Genomic DNA, 20,583 nt, shown 5'->3' with positions numbered 1-20,583 from the left:
TCGATGGCGAGTAGCGTAGCCTTAACTGAACTTAGTAAAGATTAAAAGAGGAAGCAAAAATTTAAAGCAAAATGCCGAGAGATAATCTAATTGCCTGTGCATTTCCTTTTCATGACTAGAAGAAGTGTAAGTTACAACAAATATCAAATTTTCAAATCTGTCATATTTACATTGTTTAAAAGAATAGATTTTACAATTTCATTGTAAGATTAGCGTTCAAATATAAGTGTGGGGTCGGTAGTAATAGTAATGTAAATAAAATAGACCCTCAACTAATGATAAAATGTATATTAAAGAAAATTATAGAAATCGATACTAGAAAATATTATTAGAATTATAGTTGTATGAGACGAGTGACGGATGACGTGAGAATATTTTATAGGTGAAAATATGGAACCTGTCTGTCTTGTCTGTAAGCGGCCAGTTGTCATGAAAAGAGGTAATGATGTGAAATGATTATAATACAAATATATACAGTACACCATATAAGTATGACTATACAGTTTTGTGTGTAACGATTTGCTTTAAAAAAAAATAGTAAAAGTGAAAAACTGTAATGATTATATTATTTTTGCAACCATATAATTTGATAATCCCCTATTTTCATCAGTCGTTTCTAGAAATAAGAAAATATTATTTCCAATCTGCCCATGATATTGGATCGTGTTATTCGAGATTCCTGTGGAGTAGAACGGAATGTAATGCAATAAACATCGCCGGGCAGGTAGGGTCAGACTTCATATGTACAGTTTTTTTAGTTGTTCACGCAACCATACTGTGTATCTAAGGGTACACCTCTGTATTGGAATCTAGACCCTCCAATAATACAGTAGGTAGATATGTATCCATTCTACGTAGGCGGCTAACAAAATTAGCAGGACATTACTCTAAAGCGATTTCTGTTAAAGGTCAAATAGAACTAACTCCCATTTTAACTAAGGAAATTGAAAGTTATCCAAAATATAGAGACAATGGTAATAGAATGGTTTCGTCGTGCCTCTAGTCCTGTCACGTTAGGGAAATCGTTGGTATTATAGGCATGGAGTAAAATTAAGTAAAGATACAGGCGTATAGAGGGTGCGCGAGGTTAGAGGCGGTGCGGCGGGGGCCGGGTGCCTCAGTGTCGCGGAGGCTGCGGCCGATATTGCCGCCCGCCCTGTACTGCATTGCCGCCCAGCCAAAACATTACTAAATTCTGTAATAATAAACCATTTAATAACCATTTACAACATTAATTTAGTTTTAAATAATACTAGATATGGAAAGTTATCGAATAAATTAATTACTATAGAATTACTTTACTGTCATTGCAAAGAAGATTAAGTCCACGTAATTTTGGTTAGTGGTAGCATGAGATGAGCTACTGTATTGCCGTTCTTGTGAATTACTTGAGGTCGTCCTAGGTTTATGTGTATCGTGTGAAAGGACATTTAAATATCTTCCTGCTCGGTTCTTACGTAAGTAATATTTCATATTTTGATTTCATAATAATGTAAAACTCAGAACAGACTCACCAATAAACAAGACAAAAACATGACATATGATTTCAACAAAAGGTTTTGTTTATCTACTGAAAACTTATCTGAGAATGGATGTCGAATGCAAATCAGCCGGGTAAAGTTTATCCGAGGCCTGTAGCAGGTACTTGTGATTTGAAGAGGGTCGCCTCTCGAGGTGAGAGCTGCTACAGCTTGTCCAATTATAGATGTTTTCAACAAGAGGTGTCCGCCCCTTACATCATTGATAATAAGACGTCGGGACTATTAGCTGTGATATGTCTTCATTTAGATTTTACTTATGTTCTACTACCTAATAATATATTAAATTTAATCAATTAAATACCAACTTATTGTTATAAGGACTGAGAAACTAGCCTGTGTAGTAGTGTTTTTTTTTATATTACGATGGAGGCAAAAAAGCCTACGGCCTTTAAATATCAACATTCTTTGTCGTATTAGTCCTTCTATCTCAAGGTTTTGATATAGTTGTAATGTATAAGTATAAAAACTGTATAGTATAATTTAGTATATTTGTATAGTATATATATAAAGTACTAGCAGTGCATTAGATAAGTTTTATGAAAGGTTGCTGATTAATTAAATATTTCGTACAATATCTAAAATATAGGTACTTTAATAATAAAATATTCTAAAATAAACTTTTCTTTTGTAGATTTAAGTATAACTATAAAAATATACCTACATGCCAGAAATATCGGTAGGTATATATTACAACATTGCCATTGAAACAGTGCCAAATAAAGTAGCGAAACTTAGGAACAAGGATAACCTTGTTGTTATAAGACGGTGAGTAATTTAAGAAGCAATATGAGGGGCCGTATAAGAACTTCGCGCTTTTTGCTAATGGCGTCTGCCTTAATACTGTCATTAATTTCCGCCTGTTTTTGCGAACTTGCTTCGACGGCTCACGATGACATTCAAACTGCTTCAAGTTCTCAAGCACCGCTTTCAGCGGTTTTTATCCAGACAAAAACAAGTACAAAACCATTAGACACTACTGTAGTACCGACAACTACTACATTAACAACAAAAGAAAGCAAAATAACAAAAGCGTATCCTGCAACTGAGCGCCCGACTACCGCTCGCCATTCAACTGCTAAAGTATACGCGAGCACAAAAGCCGTAGTGAAAAGTGCAAGAAGGCAAAAGTTAAAAACTAACTCTAGTGCACTTAAAAGTACGGCACATTCACCAGCGCGACTTCAAGAGCGAGTGGGGGCTATAGATTGCGATCTGCCAGTGCTGCCAGGAAAGTCTCGCCTGTGGCGAGGCAACGAGACTCACGAACTCAATTTCCCTGTCACGGTAAGACAATATTGTCATTTATAATTAAGTTTCTGTCAAAAGGCACCAATTATATACCTATATAATTTAAAAAATACTTATCTAATTTGTTTTGCATATGTACCTACATTATTTATTCTGTTTATTAATATCCATACCTATGTATTTTTTTGATATTTAAGACAAAATAAGCTTCTGAATACTAATAGCTTTACGCTTTACGTTAGTTTATAAGAAAAACGTAGCACTAGACTAATTTCTAATTAATAGATAAGAGCATATATTTATTTTTTATATGTAATATGTTTTATTTATATATTTGTTATTATTTAATATCTTATTTATTTGTAGATTTTTACAGATTTTTAAATATTTATTCGTTTTTATTTTAATTTTCATTGTTTATTACTTAAGTAGGTAGAACAATGTTGTTTATTTTCTCTGTAAGGATCTGGCGTGACGACTCAATTGATAAACCTTTAACTAGATAATAATGATTTAATGCATATTTAGTTAAATATTGTACAGTACCTAACCATAAAATGAGGCAAGACTAAAATAGTCATTTAAAGTAAGTACTAAAGTAACTGTTTAACTACCTACTACAAAATGGTATATATGTAAAACATTTGATAACCCCGATTCATACAATGTCTTTTCTCATGTTCCCTTATTTCCGAGCATAATATTCTTGTTCGCAAAAGTTTGATCGTGACAGCAACAGAGAACAGTGCGAGGTCAAATACATAAACCATAAATCGTCTTATTCGAGGAGAAAAAAGGGAAAAGCTTTTTTGCTTCACTGGTTTAACTCTGTTCATTACTTCTGTTAAGGAAAACGTCTACAATCCTTATTTATTTGAATAAGACACTGTGGCAAGTTTCAGATAAATTATTTATGTATAGTAAAAGTGCATTGATCGCCTTTCTTTTATTTATATATTTATGTTACTCAATTCTGTGTGAAATTGTTATGAAATTATTTCAATTTCAATTAATTTATATGTAATAATATAAAATTTTCCTTTCATTCACATTTTATTACAGATATCTAATGTACGTCCATACACTAAAATACCTTATACATTTGTTAGCCAGTGAATCTTGCCAACAAAAGGCTTTGTTTCCATTTTTCTTTATACAAGTTGTGGCTATACTGTGTACATTGTCATTGTACAATTCATTATTTTTTACTTATTTAAAATAAGAAGCCTTACAACGGCTTTTCTTCAATTTTAATTTCAAAGATTTATTACATAGAGCTGCTATCATAAAAAATGGATTAAATCCATATTTTTATAAGCTAAGGATTTATTCACATTTGACATTATGTAACATAATTCAAATTAGTCCCTTCATATCTAACTTAAAATTTCCGCAACATTATGTAGATTATAATTTAAATTATCTAGGTACTTCATATTTTTTTATGTGCGATTTGATATCTCACCTAATAATAAATAGACTGAGATCCCACATTGCCTTACCATTTTTGATGTCTGTATCACAATATTCGTACATAGTAATCAGTTCATCTCTAATACCACACGAAAATATTATTCGACCTCAACCATATTTTACTAAAATAAATGCTATGTTGCAGATTACTATGTACGAATATTGCGATACAGACATCAAAAATGGTGTAAATGCATAATCGTTAAATTAAGTTTACTTGACTTGGTAGTTAATTGTTGTATTTTTGCGGTGCTGATGACTGAGGAGTGCACCGGCGCCTCCAGTGGCAGTAACGGCGTTGGTGGAATTGCATCAGACGAGGAGTGCCCCATGGTTATCGTATCGTGGGAGGGTTCCACTGATATACAGAGCGGAGATATACTTATTGTTCGCATTTCGGACTCTTTACTTCTCGATACCAACTACCAAGTTAATTCGAGAAATAACACCCTTGACAATAATTCAAGTCGGAGCGAGGACGAGACGTAAGTTCTTTTTTTTTAATATTATATTATTTGTGGTAGACCTATTGACAACTATTGACTTTGTAAATACAATTAGTCTCATCACATTACTATAAAACTCGACAGTTATTCGTACCTCCTATAAAACTGAGACAAAATGTCATAAGCTCTACTCATAACTAAAACTCATGTGAATTTTGCTAAATAAAATAAAAATTTAAAAGTGTAATTTATAAATTTTAATTTGTTTCAAATATTTTCTTTCAAACTAAGTATTAATATATTTCTTACAAGTAGATATAGATTTTATATTACGCGTAATAGTAAAGTAGTAGGTAAAGTACATAAGTACCTAAAGTAGTACTGGAGCAAACTTATTAGAAATATAATATAGACAGAGCAACTCCCTGTCAGAAGCCCAATCAATTATATACCTTCATTTTAATAGATATATAAATTATATTATTTATTCAGAAATGTGCTATTTATTTTAATTAGTAGACAATGTAATGCTACTTTTCAATAATAAAACTAACAAATATTTTATTGGCAGAGTTATAATACATTGTACTTTTATTACCAACGGCATCATCTCCCTTGGCAAATATATAGGTATTGCTAGTGAAACCGTGAGCACTAAATAGCGCTTACCGCGTTAACAAATGACCCGAACAATGTAATTACCTTCGACCCATCAGCGTCAGATTCACTTCGAAAAGGGCGCGGGGTTGGTTGAATAAGCTATTTCTTTATGGAAAGGCTCATATCATTGTCTTTATAAAGAAGCTTTGTAATGTAGCAGTCTGCTTTTATTACATATCTAATTTAAGTCTGACAGACTGTGCCTCTATATTATGCGAGTAACATTATGATTTTTCACAAACGTGCTTAAAAAACTGGATATATTTGAACTAAATTTAGTGCATAGAAGATCGTAATAATATTCTAGATTGATCTATAGAATACAGTTTATATTAACTTACTAGTAAAGCTTCAGATTACTATAATTTGTAATATTAACTTATCAGTGACTATAATAAAGTTAAAAAAATGTCTCGTTTAATTTTACAAAATTAACTAAAATACTGAATTAACATTGCTATGTATTTTATTTTCTCTTGTAAACTGGGACAAGATACATATTTAAAAGACTCTAATTTAAAAAAATTAGAAAGTATATACCAAAGCGTAACTGGACGATATAAAAAACAATAGCGGTATATCTATGTTTATTATTTTATTAATAAAATTAACTTATATACCTGCTTACTACACTGAAGTTAAATATTGTTGTAGTAATCATCGTACGCCTGTGCAACCATCTGTGTATCAGGTGACACGACAAGGGCACGAACACTGTGATGTATCCGAAGGCATGCTCCTAGACATCACACCGCTCGATGAGCGTGGTGCCAAACTATTCACTTTATATGATAAGGATTTGACTGAAGGCGTTAATTTACTGATAGGTATGTACCTACACACCTTCTTTCTTATTCTACCATTTCAACCTGTCGACATGTCCATAATTTAACATCATAAATGGCGATTGACTACCGCTTGACTTGAAAAGTGGGTTCTTATTTTTAATATGCCTTCTTAGTAAGTGTGTTTGGAATAATTAGAGAAATACAAATCTAGTTAGTGTGAGATGGCAGATTACAAATGTTTTAGTTTGTAATGCGTAATATTATTAATCAGCCTAAGTACAACGAAGCTAACCAAAAGCTAAAAAATAAACCAGCAGTATAACGTATATCACATGTACAAGAGAATGGTTTAGCGTCAAAAAGTACCTACATAACTAGTTAGCTGATTTAAGTTATAAGAGAAATATATTAACAAAATTGCTTTTCTATTTATTCTATTTCAAAATTGCGTGAAACCTGGCAGTGTCAGAACTACTAAGAACCCAAGGCGAAGAATGTGCGAGATTTATGTAGGTATACCGACGTCACGAAAGAAATATGGGGGGGATACTGAGCTATAATAGCTGACATTGAACAATAGATATGCGATGAAATCCCTGGATCCATATGATATGCGTGTCACGAAGAGTAGATACTAACGCGATCCAATGTATGTTCTATTTTTCTTTGCAGCGATAACTACTCGTATATAGGTGACTGCTACATCTTCTTACTATAATATATAATACTATATATAATATATTAATAGCATATTTTTGCAGTTGTGTCTGAGAATTGGGGTTCAAAGTGTGTTCGTCTAAAAGTAACTGTAAAGTCCGACAACTGTGGTGAATTTCAAGATTGTTCTGGAAAAGGCGTATGTTACACCAACGTTTCAATGGTACGCAATTCAATTATTCGAATAATACCAGCAATAATAAAAAAGCCGGCGACAGTGTTATTAATGTGTGCTTGTAGGAAGGGTACGAATGCCAGTGTTGTCCGGGCTACATGGGCCCGCACTGCGAGGAAAGGGATGCCTGCAATCCATCACCCTGCTTGAATAATGGTATATGTGTCGACCTTGCGCAGCCTCTCAGTGGTGCCAACTACCGTTGCCTTTGTCCATATGGTGTGTATTTTAATTTAATTTTTAACATGGTTAAACATTTTATATATATTTTCGGTTATGACACTATAACAAATATATTTCTGGGTTATGGTAGTTGTTGATGACATAATTATATTTAAAATTTCATAATACAAATAGCTAATACTCCTGATAATCATGATTTTCCTTAATACGACAGGTTTTATCGGTAGAAAGTGCGAGAAGGATCCCTGTTATTCCACTCCGTGCTTAAATGGTGGTTCATGTATGAGTATGGCCATGAATGGAACAACAACTTTCCATTGTGCGTGCGCCGATGGATGGACAGGTGCGCACTGCGAACTATCCATCGCCGGCGGTGCTTGCGCATCTAATCCTTGCGTTAAGGGAATCTGTATCGAACAGATTGACAATGACGTAGATGGACCGGCGTATAAATGCTTTTGTCAACCTGGTAAGTGAAATCTTCACAACTGAATAATTTTCCGATAATGGAAACACCCATAACAAAATCTCTGGTATCAATAATGATTTTATCTATCTACCTATCTAACAACCTAAATTAATACGGAAACGGCGGTAGGTTGCCCTACATTGCGTTAGATTTAAATATTCTCACGAAAATGTGGGGATGTGAAATATTACGTATACTACAGAATAGAGAATAGAATAGAATAGAAAATCATTTATTCAAATAAACTTACATTGAAGCACTTTTGAACAGTATTACATTTTTTTAATCTACCGCTCATTCGGAAAGCTTGCGTGTTGCTCTTTTAAATAATTTTGTTATTACTTTACATTTTTAAGTTTAAGTGTATGAATACAAACTACCAATTAGCACTAATTCAATTAAATACTCAAATAGAAAAACTATTGAATATGTAACCAACTGGTTAAATAATTAATAAGAGGAAATCAGTCATAGTGATTAGAGCAGATCAGTCCCTACAAGCAGACCCGTTCACGAGTATGACGGATGAGCCAACCATCACTGCGCTCGACCATATTTTAGGGAGCCCAATGACCCAGCCCACCGCGCCACCACAAGTCTGGACATTTTAGTGAGCATGACTACTCAAAACACTAGACCACGTCATAGCTACTTACAATTGCCATCTGATAGTTATAATATTCACATTTTACATAAGAATGCATGCGGCAATCAATACAAAAACCGCTACGCTTTCATATTTCTAAAATCAATCAATTAAATCAAGAAAGCAATGAGAAAAATAAATTATAACGTTGTATGCTAATAAACTAATTATTTACTTGATGTTGTCATCTATGAATTCGTCTATCCTGTAATAGGCAATCTTACACAAATATTGTTTAATATAAGATTTAAAACGTTGATAGTTTATAATAAGTCACGCATTGACATTCCAGAAGACTAAGATGTATGGCTAATCTGCACTCTACAAACGAAATACATTTTAAAAGACAAGCTGCTTGATGAATGAAATAGGTATTTTATAAACATTATTGGTACGAAACACTCAAGAGTACAAATCCTACCCGCACTTCACCGGTTAATCCATACCTACTCTACATATAATAATGTATGGAAGTAATTATAACTCCCATAAATCTAGGACGTGTAGGAGTTAAATTATTTTCAACTTAGGTATTATGCAAACTGTCATAGCTGTGTCGTAGGGCTTGTACCCTAATTTATTTATACTTAACTAAGTGATACTTAATGGATTCGTTACCACACCTATAAAGTAACTAGTAAAGTTTTAATTTACAGTAATATTTTAGTCGTAGTTATTCCATTAAGCTGTTTAAAACTAAGTTACTTTATTAACATTTAATCTTGTTTGTGAGTGCTGGCTAGTGAATTGTCTGGATGATTTATTTGATACGGAGTTGGATGGATGCCCGCAAGCCACAACACTCGGCCGCTGCCTACCGCTCGTCGATCTCTTCCTCTCTAATGAAAAGGGAACTTATTTGTAAAGGAACTGTAATCGATAACAAATAAGGAGTCATTAGGGAATTGCGAAATAGAACAAGCCGATGAAATTGTAATGAATTTGTGCAATATCAAATGAATGACGTATTTAAATTTAATTGAAACATTTCTTTATACACCCCAATTATAAAATATATGATAGTATATTATTTTGCACTTAAATAAAAATTGTAAGTAAACATGGTGGACTTACTAGCTGATGGCAGTCTCTACTAGTATTACGTTGCGTTGTACAGAAAGTATAAGGCAGTTTGGTAGTCATTAGCATATGACATAAAAAATAATTTTACGAAATAGAATGCAACAATTTATTATGAATAAATTATCATTTATGTATAGTATAATAAAAAAGTTATCGTTATGTAGTTATCACATATAGTTACAGTTCTTTAGGTATCAAAAGTATGGTAAATATATTTTCTTTCTATAAATTATGTTCTTAAAGTTATATTCAGAAAATGATCATGAAAGTTAAAACGTAACACCATGTAGTAAAAAATATACCTACTGTGTATTCCACAGAAAGGAAATCCAATCCAAATCCTAGCAAATCAGCATCCGAACTTGTTTTATTTTATTACCTTTCCGTGACATGTATTCAGTCATGTTCATTCAGAGGATACCTTTAACCAGTTGGCAATTTAAAGTGGTTTTTTTTTAAACTTATTTGATGAAGCTAAAGATATCTTATGTTAAATAAATAATAATAATATACCGTCACGACTGTTAGTCCAGAGTCATTGCTACCTTTCGACGTCACGGAGCATATTTGAATACAACCTGGTAGGGGGCGCGCCAACCCTCGTTTCGGGGAATTGTTATTGGTGTTTTCATTACCAAAGTCAACCGGTTCTTGGGGTCCGCCAAATTTGAACTCACGACTTTTACAACTACTAGGCCTCGACATTAGCTATGTATAATAACTATACTCTATATGGGTTGACATGCGGAACACAAAAATATCTGCAAAGATTTAATAAATCGTGGTTTGGATATTATTTTATGTAGTTTGGTTATATTTTGTATATGATTTTTATTGTATTTTTTTTTATCTACATGTAGCATTAGTCACAGTAAAATATTTATAATTGCAACCACGCGGTACTATATTTCTCGTCCTTGATCTTCCTTAGTATATGTACTGTGCACTATACAGTCCTGTACAAGTGCAAATTAATCAAGACAGTTTTCTCAGTGGCAAAGGAAATTTGTGTCACTTGTAAACAAACATGTCCCGGGTGGAATTGTCTTTCAACAATAATCCTAGCTACACTGCCAATGTTGACTTTATAGCGTATAGTTTATATTTATACAGCTACATAAAGCGGGGCCGTTCTCTATTAAGTGCTTACTTAATTGATTAAACTTTAGTTACTCTTATGGCGTCCCTAATATAGATGTTTAAATTCTACTTTATTTTTTTAGAAGTAATAAAATTGCATTGCATTGTATATAAAAATGCATATTATATATTATTTAATAATATTATCTGGTTATATATATATCGTGAACATAACTGTATGTTTTAGAACTTAAGTTATTATGATTTTTTTATAGCTCAATATGAATGATATATGACTAGATATATTGAAAAAAAAAACAGAAAACTTATGTCATGTAAATTAAAATTACTCTAAGTTTAGATTTTCATTTTTATTATTTTGCATTATAATGTATGGATATAAACATATAAACATATGTATGTACATAAGTTTTCTGTTTTTTTTTTTCGATATATATCTATCGTTAAACCTGACTAAATAAGAAAATGAGTCTATTTAATAATTTTATAGCTTTTGACTCCTTGAAGGTTCAACCATTCGTCATGTAACTTGAGATATACCTACGTAATATCTACCATGGTAAGTATAGACTCCTTGTACAGGCAATTAATATCCCTATTATGTGGACTACGATCAGAGACACTGCTCTGTAGAAGCCAAGCATAGATGGTATTTATTATTTCGACACCAACTTTTAAATCAGATGTAATATATAGATAAAAAGTGTATTAACAATCTGCATCTAACAACTTTGATAATATTAATTTTTAATTTCGTCAACCAATGGTTATCCTTATAATAATTTATCATTTCATGCGATGGAGAGTCATCAGAAAGTAATTAACTTTAATCCAACTAAAATATTTTGGATAAAATGTTACGTGGTTTAATCTACAATATATATCATACAATACTATTATAAATCATTTTCAATCATCTTTTAAAACGTGATTCTTTGTTTGATAATTTTATATCTGTGTTTTTATAATTTCCTTTTTAAGCAAATATTTTGTTGATTTTTCTTCCATAGCTATTTTGTTACAATTAAAATGAAAGTGAAGTGAACTGAGATATGTTAAAATGCATCTTAATTGCAAGATACACTATTAAAATAGAGAAATATTACTCAGGATATACAGGAGATCAGTGCGAGCTGGAATACAACGAGTGTGTGTCGTCGCCGTGTGCCAACGGTGGCACGTGCACCGACCGCGTCGGTGGGTTCGCTTGCTCCTGCAGCCGCGGGTACACCGGCAACACCTGTCAACTTAAGGTCTTATATATTTTTTTTTTAATGCATTTTATAACAGTTCTAACGTAGTAAATGAGTACACAATACATACGCCATGTATTTTTAATCATTTACATATAATCATTTAATTACATACTGTTATCATTACCTATTACCTACATAAAATAAAAATAAACCATAAATAATTGTAGATATACGAGTATATCAAAATTCTTATATTATACTACTGTTTGGTGTCTAAGATACAGGCTATGGCTTAATTTGGATCCAGAACTCCCACAAATTATACCCACAATTTTTATCACTGACTATTAAATAATCTGAAATTAGATTTATGTATTTTGTGGAGATGAAATAAAACCTTACTATATTATTTTTTCAACAAGCTGAGTTGGGCAGACTCGGTACTGATACTGTCAAATGTTGCTATAATCCTCGGAATAGTTTCTATATCTGTATCAATAACGTTATTATCACCAAGTTAAAATAATAAACAATAATACATACTCCTCCACTTTGCGTTTAATATTTTATACTATAGTACCTACTTCGTTCAAAATGGGTATATATTGAACAAGGTAGGTAGGTTCTAATATTATATGCGAACAAAGGAATCTCACAGATTACTAGGGTTCCTGTTCTGTATAGGACATGGTGATTTTAATGCAAAGATCCCTTTAAGACATGCGTAAAGCGACACACTATCTGTAAATAATAATTATAAATTGAAGGTTTCTTTACAGGCAATGTCTCGACCATACTTTTTAAAACCACCATTAATATTTAAATACACCATAAATAATTTAGTCCCTACATATATATTTAGTATTATTACTACTATTTATTATTATTAGTTTATGTAATGTTTATTTTTATTATTAACATATCTATACGTACTACATACCTATACGTACGTAGTATAGAGAAAGCTCCTTATAAGACAAATGTCCCTACCTAGTTCAGTCTTAAAATGAAATGTAGTTTGGGAAGGGCTGGTGGGTCGATTGGGAGGGTCGGTTGGGCGTTTTGAATAACATTTACACGAAGATATCATTATCTACGCGTCACTATTTCCACTGTTAGGCACGAATAGGGGATTGCGTGACTGGTAATCTACCGCTCACCTTCCGCGCTCCAATACGATGTACGTTCTAAAGTTCTACAATAAATTGTTTAAGGTGGATTTATGTTCACCGAATCCTTGTCCGGAGCACCATTATTGTCTCGATCGGGGGAACAACTACGCTTGCGAGTGTCCGCATGGTTTCGTCGGCGAGGAGTGTCATATTCCCACAAGATCTGTAACTATAATTTAAACAATAAAATTTTTTCTCTAAATTTTTACTTTCTATAATTTTATATAATTAAATTTAATACTGTATTTCATAGTGCATAATGAGCATATATTTTTTTCCTCCAACTCTCAAGAAGTACCTAGCTATTTCTTTTTTTAGTTATCTAGGTCTAATCTAAAATGAAAATATTAATAGATATCGTATTAAAGCTATGAATGATGGGTAATATTAAATTTATTGATAGGTTCCATCTGACTTATCTGAATTACTAAAGTTGAGTTTATGGCTGTTTTAGGTTAATTTAATTAAAGAGTAATCGCTCTATGAGACATCGCATAAATTCATGGAATTAAATGATTATCCTGCCTACGTGTCATTAACTCTCCTAACAGCCATGTTTATTAGAGATTATTTCTTTAGGCTATTATCATTTAAACTGAAACAAAATAATATGTACATATTCCACATCTAAAACACGTAAGATAAATGTGCTCAATTAGGAAAACGTTCTAATTTTAGGCTTGCGACAACAATCCATGCGCTCACGGAGGCACGTGCTGGAACGGTATTGACTCTTTCTACTGCTCCTGTCGTCCCGGATATACGGGGAAGCTTTGCGAGGGTACGTATCGATTTTTTAAATTCCTATACCAGTGTAATAATTCAGTATTGTTTTTTTATGTAATTGGAATGTCTAACAACATAACTGATTGTATGTGATTACTGTCACCTATATACACGAACAGCACTACGGACATCACTTCATTATTTCATATGACGTCTATGGTACATGGACCATTCCGGATGACTGAGTTGTCCTGCTTCTGTATCCTGTAATTGTTTGAGATCATATTTCAACGGAAGTAGGTACGTCTAATAAAGCTGTTTAACACATATGTATGACGGATATTTAAGTCCAATCAAATCTTTTGCTAATAATTGTTTATGAATGATACAGGACAAGAAATATTTATATAATTATTATATTACTTCTATTGTCTTTTTTGTTTGTATTTGTTGTATCAACTGTAGTTTACTGATAATTAATGAAATCGTTTTCTCAATGTCCTTCAACATTATTCAACTGAAAGGGATTATAGATGTGTAGTTTTAAATTGACACCACTAGAATTGGATAGAAATTATCTTAGATTTGATTTATATTTTCGTATCTTCTGTAAGTAGGTTCGTATGTCATAATTATAATTTAAAAAAATTAAGACAATCAGAATTAGTATTTATAATAGTCCAGTATATTTGTTGGACGAATATTGCAGTATTTGTAATACAATAATAAAACAATAAATAGATGGAATCGTATACAAAACGATTCCATCTATTTAAGATGGAATCGTTTTGTATACTTACCTACCTTACCTAATTACCTACATGACGCCGCGGAATGTTCGAGAAGAAGAATATAAAAATTCAGTAAAAGTAACAAAACAATATCGATGTTCTGTGCGTGTCTTTCATTTTCATTTTTCTATTTTCAAATTTTTAATTTTATTTTTAATAATATTATAAGGCTATTTGCAAACACAGTGCAAACAAGAAAATAAATCTTAATGATTGAAAAATTGGTAAAAAACTCAGCAATGTTCTATCGTAACATATCGTACATAAAATATTTCAGAACTTCTTTTTAGAGACAGTTGATAAATATCCTAATTCCGCGTATTAGAAGGATTCTTTGAGAGTAAAGTAAATTTCTCGCTAGTTTACTTGTGTGTGCTCGTTATTCAAAGCTTAGCCATTGCCATGAACTTAACAATGAACAAGCTCATTATTGACTGTCTCATTATCGATTTCCTTTAATACTGTGCAATTTACTTTGTACGGACAAATTCTAGGCCACGCGCCGTTGTTTATTCTAAATATAAGTAAGTTTACAGAGTTTTATATAGGTTTATAAAATTTGACAGGATATTAGATACTAATCTAAGTTGATACTAACGTAACTGATAATAGTTCTTTGGTTATCTACACTATTGACTGAAATAACTGTATATATAAATATTAACATTTATTGCAGTGGACCGTTAAAGAGGAGAAATAAATTAAATCATTGCACTATGTTATATGTATGACTATAGGGGATATGAAAGTACCTTTTTTTATAAAGTCTACTGCAAATCCGTAATAACAGTATTTATAACTAATTAGTAAATGCATAATTGTGTTCCATAAATACGCCAAAATTTTTACTACTTTACTGTAATAATATAAATGCTATTCAGTACCTAGTATAAATTGTTAATATCATACGAGATGTAATGCTTAGTTCTGAATAAGATACCATTTTAGTAAAAATAAAGCCGAGTGAACAACTGTTTGGTTTACGACTACAACTGTGAATATAAAATAGAATAATTATTTATCAGAATTACTTACCAAGACAGAAATTGTGGCGCAACTGCCATTACCATAATTTATAATAAATTTATCAAATCGTGTTATTTATTAGTTTAAATAACAATTTATTCATAATTAAGTAGGTATATTAGAATGTGTGAATGGTTTTAAATAGTTTAGGTACGTAAACTACTTTTTATAATCATCTTTTAAGAAATATACCTACTATAGTTTAGGATTATACCTATGTAGGTGTATTTAACTGGTTTCCTGTAATATAATTTGTTAAGCAGAAAAAGAAATCGCATGTTCGCCATAAATTAAGTGTCATATTTTCTAGATGAACGATGTGGTCTTGCTGACCGGGTAATAAAGCTGGTTTCCATCATGTACACAACAAACAAGATATGCGCTCATTGTACTTATACTACTTAGGTACTTCTTATCTATCTCTTTCTGCCGTATCTCTTTCTAAATTAAAACGATAAAAATATGATCATCCCAGGGGTAACCAGAGCCATCGTCAACTGTCGATATTGTGGTGAACACAGCACTTGACATATGTCACGTGGGGCAAGTGTACGCACTTAAGGTTTGAAGTATCATATAATAAAATAATTGAAGTTAACTGGAACAAAACAAGGTTTATTATATAAAATATTTAATAATCAACAACTTAAACGCAAAATAAATAAATATCATTTACACAAATTCTTTTGAAAGCAACAAAATCAAAACTGTTTAAATGCGTACACTTACCCAAGTATAGGGGTAACTGTGCGCAGTAGTGCGGGTAAGTGTACGCAACATGTAACATATAGTAAATAGAGTCATACGACAAACCAGAAAATAGACATCCTCAACCTAATAATACATTAGTTCAAATATTTCCTTTTCAAAGTTATTGCATTGTTCATGCCACCAGCTCTTACAGATGCTGCATTGGATCCAGTCTTCATTCGGTGGAAATATGTATTTTTCTCCACACAGTGGGCAAAATAATTCCTGCTCATCATTTTATTTATTTTCAGATCAAGTCGTATCTTCTTTTTTGGCAATTTATTCTTCCTCTTGTTTTTTCTTTTTTCCAATTCTACTTTATAAGGACTTACAGTATCAATGATTGACTTTTTGCCTTTCTTTCGCCGATTTTGAATCACAGTCATCCATCCAAGAAATGCCTAAGGCCAACTTCGGCATTTCTTGGATGGATGACAGTCGTACATATTCATTCCTAGACGAAGGTACACTCATTATTGCGGGTGCCACACTGTCGTTTGCTGCTAACCTCCGAAATTAATCTTTTAACAGCTTCTAGCTGTTCCTCTGGGACAACACTTCTATCCGGCATATTTCTTTTATAATCGAGGCATTTTTTGTGTATAATTAAACTCTGAAATAACAAATTGCATCATAAATACAAAGCCAAAGCGGAGCGGGGTAAGTATTCGCATACGCACACTTACCCGACATTCGTATGCGCACACTTGCCCCAAACCATCAAAATAAAATTGAACCAAGACTGAGCAATATTACGTAATCGTCATCACCAAAAGATTAAACACGGCTTATATTACATAAAATGTACTGTTCGATGGTATAAAGCATAATTTCAAAATATAAATATATTACAAAGGAATGAGTCTCTCATTTAAGACAAAAATCGCAATAATTCAAGCAAAAAACAATACTCACTTACGGAAACAAAATGGTTCACCGGCGGACAGTGAAAAAGTTGCACTAAGTATAGCCTTTTGTGCGCTAATGAGGAGGGGTGTTATCAGTTCGTACCTATAAACCGTTTTTGAAATACTTCGAGTGCGTACACTTACTCGCTGCGCACACTTGCCCCACGTGACTCTATGTCTGATATACCAACCGAAACGCGGATTCAGATGAAGATGTAATTCAGAATCCAACGTGGCAGGGGCGTGTCTACCGCCGTCACTCAGATTATTTTTGATTCGATCGGTATTCAATCACCGGAATCATTTAATCAGAAATATAAATTGACATGCAAAGTTTTTTTTCGTGTTAGCCAAGTGTAGTAGTATTCAGGGCCACGACACGACGAATTAAAAATATATGAAACATATTCTTTCAGAGGATTTCATTTTAGAGTCTGTGGTGGGTAGCGAAGGCGGCATTAGCGCGGAGCCCCGAGGTGGCGGTTCAGTGCGTGAGGTGCGGCTGCCACTCGGCCTCTACCACGACAGGCTTCACAATGTATACATCGCAGCAGGCACGCTCGGCGCTGCTATAGCCATCGTTGGAATTGTTGTGAGTACATTCCCATATGTCTGTATTATTATTTAAAATGTTCCCTTTTTTCATCATTTTATTTTCATCATCGATAATGGAACGGTAGCCCGTCGTTAATTGTTCTTAGTACTTAGTCTAAAAACGTATACAAAATTTAAAATTTTAACAATTTTTGAACATTCACTGCATATTATCGTCTCATTATTACAAACAGATCTGGTTTCATAAGAGAAAAACTTACATTATATTTACCCTACTATTAACAGGCCAGGCGACGTTTATTGTGAATTTACTTTCACTGATGTTTTTATTCTTTATTTTAATGTTTTATCTTATGATTTTTTAAATTATGAGCTGTTGGTGATCAAACCGAAATACAGCTCGCAAAGAAGCTCCTTTGCAGTTGGTAGAAATGGGGTAAAATAGAATGGTTCAAAACTTAATCATTGTTAAATATAATGAAAGGGAATGGTGGCATATAAGTACATGCATTGTAGCCTTATACTGCACAGCGCCTGTAACATACCTTGACAATTCAATGAACTCAAATGTAGAATTTAAATTATTTAGGAGATCACAATATACTTTTATTTTATATAAAAAGCAGATATTGTGAATTTATCTTGTAATGATTTTACAGGTAACAGCGTGCCACTGTCGTGTAAATAAGACGTACTCGCGGCTGCTTTCAAGATTGTCTCGAGTTACTGAATCCGGGCCACCGCATCATTGGTTACAGGACAAACGTGCTCCGCCATCATCAGCCCCCTTCCCACCGCCTTCTTCAACCCTGGACACCACGGACATGTACTACACACTCGATTTCAGTGACAGTCAAAGCTCTCCACTCATTCAATAGCAATCACTGCAGAACTGCTCCGAAGGGGAACGGTTCAAAATACAGATTTAAATTTGCATACAGGGAGATATTGGAGATGATATACACCAAAATATTAAAATTAAGGGACGTTTTTAAACATAAATGTTATATTATGCAGTACTCCAATTCCAATGTTAGTAGGTAGGTACCCAATTGATGTGGTTTATGCAAAACTTCAAATCCAAATTAGCTGCTAATAATAACAATAAATCTATATTCAGATGTTGCCGCAACAAAGATTTTGTTCATAAAATAGATATGATCATTCCTGTTAGCAAAAACTTAGAACTAAGGAAACGGAGTATAGATGTTGTAGCGTAAACATTTGCCAATCAGCTTATGGCTAAAATTACGTACAAATAAATACGTATATATTTTACTGTATTCGTATTTTATTTTTAAATGTGACGTTCTATTAAGTATTAGCAATTTTGGGACGTATTATGAGATGTTGTTTACAACTAAATAATGTATTTCTTATCATAATTTTTATTATTACCTACTTGTTATAGTTATATGTGTTTGTGTGTTATTTTTCTAGTGAATTGTATTACGACATTTTTTTTATTTTGTGATATATTTACCTAAGCAGGCACATATTTATATTCGTGATTTAACTGTTTTATTTAATTTAAAAATTGCTAAAAAATATGCAATAGATTGGTGAAAGCGGATATTATTTCTTATAGGTAAACGTAAAATATTTTTAGTTACTTCATTCGTACAACAAACAAATGATTCAATTGTCTTGTATTTTATTTATTTTTCACCTAATTGAAACCCTACTGATGATTAAAATCAATGTAATAATCAAATCTCTTATTCAATAAAACGCCAAGAGCCTAATTCACCTACTTCAACGATGTCAGTTATATATGTTTATGGTATAATGCAAACTGTTTTGTTGATTTGAAAGAAAATGACATTTCAATACACTTCAATAGTTAAAATAGATTATTACGTTTCAGTTTTTATGAAATATGCGGTATTTATGATATTTATATAATTATCTGTTGTTTAATTAATTAAATTCGGTATATAGTTTCTAGCAAATGTTGTTATTTATTAGATTTAGATTTACTAGTCACTTTAATTATTATTAAAGATTATCATTTTAATTATTTAACATTAATGACATTCTTTCCATTGAATGAATTAACTCATTAGTTAATGTTTACTTTATAAGTTGAATATGCTTAATATTGACTGATCTTCAAATTAGATGTTTCGAACTCGCGTCTTGCTTGCTGTTTTTATCTCTGGAATATTATATAATTCTTCTACTTACTATAGCGACTTAATCGATTTGTTATAGGTGCGTAGGTAGATGCGTACGTATGTATATGAAATTGATAATGTTTATATTCTATTTACTAACTACAAATATCTGTCTCTCCTCGATGCTTTCGTGATCTTACTAATGCTTCTAAGTGTGTACATATGTGGAAATTATTGTTATTGTACGATTTCAATAAATTGATTAAGTCAGTTATTAATGTCTTCTTAATACCTGTGAATATTATAATATACTTACTTCCAGCATTTCGTGATGTGGATTTTATATTCCACATATGCAATTTCTCATGGGTAGTACGTGACAAAAAAGACAACTTTTACGTTTTGAAGAAAAACATTTTTATTTAGATTATAAACTTTGATAAAAATAATTATATTAATAATATTTATGACAACTTACAAATATTAATATAAAAGAATAACGTAACATCTATTCAATTTAAACTTAGTACAGTAGAATCTAATAACGAAAATGTGCTACCACTTTCGGCATGTTTTAACTAGTGTGACTAATAGCTCCGAGAGGCGAATACGCGCCGCGCCGCCGCCCGCCACGCTACCGCTCCGCTTCCGGCCCCCGCTTCTAACTCTACTCCATACAAATACTATCAAATCCACGGAATATCAATCTATCTACATACACAACCACTATAGTAAACTCTGTTAACATTGCACTGCCACAGGTGAGCTGCTGCGAGCTGTGGCATGGCGCGTGGCGGCACGCCGTCGACGCA

The 20,583-nt window shown here is 32.4% G+C and overlaps 1 protein-coding gene across 1 annotated transcript; it reads left to right on the top strand.

The window, feature by feature from the left end:
* Positions 1-1,270: 1,270 nt before the first annotated feature.
* LOC131845811 (neurogenic locus Notch protein) lies at positions 1,271-19,549 on the top strand. The gene is made up of 12 exons (XM_059194935.1): positions 1,271-1,457; positions 2,173-2,824; positions 4,517-4,747; positions 6,023-6,195; positions 6,918-7,036; positions 7,114-7,267; positions 7,446-7,700; positions 11,641-11,783; positions 12,941-13,063; positions 13,577-13,679; positions 17,516-17,691; positions 18,314-19,549. The coding sequence occupies exons 2-12, from the start codon at positions 2,328-2,330 to the stop codon at positions 18,530-18,532; spliced, it is 2,193 nt and encodes a 730-aa protein (XP_059050918.1). The 5' UTR covers positions 1,271-1,457; positions 2,173-2,327; the 3' UTR covers positions 18,533-19,549.
* The last annotated feature ends 1,034 nt before the right edge of the window (positions 19,550-20,583 follow it).

This window comes from Achroia grisella, unplaced genomic scaffold (assembly GCF_030625045.1).
Source record: "Achroia grisella isolate CSIRO2021 unplaced genomic scaffold, CSIRO_AGI_Agris_v1 utg487, whole genome shotgun sequence".
Classification (NCBI taxonomy): domain Eukaryota; kingdom Metazoa; phylum Arthropoda; class Insecta; order Lepidoptera; family Pyralidae; genus Achroia; species Achroia grisella.
This window is presented reverse-complemented; position numbering and strand designations above follow the sequence as displayed.

Bases quoted from the DNA above. Each gene is read 5' to 3' on its own strand.
- LOC131845811 (XM_059194935.1), top strand. From the start codon at position 2,328: ATGAGGGGCCGTATAAGAACTTCGCGCTTTTTGCTAATGGCGTCTGCC. The intron at 2,825-4,516 runs GGTAAGACAATA...TTTTGCGGTGCT, and splicing joins GAACTCAATTTCCCTGTCAC to GATGACTGAGGAGTGCACCG. The intron at 11,784-12,940 runs GTCTTATATATT...AAATTGTTTAAG, and splicing joins GCAACACCTGTCAACTTAAG to GTGGATTTATGTTCACCGAA.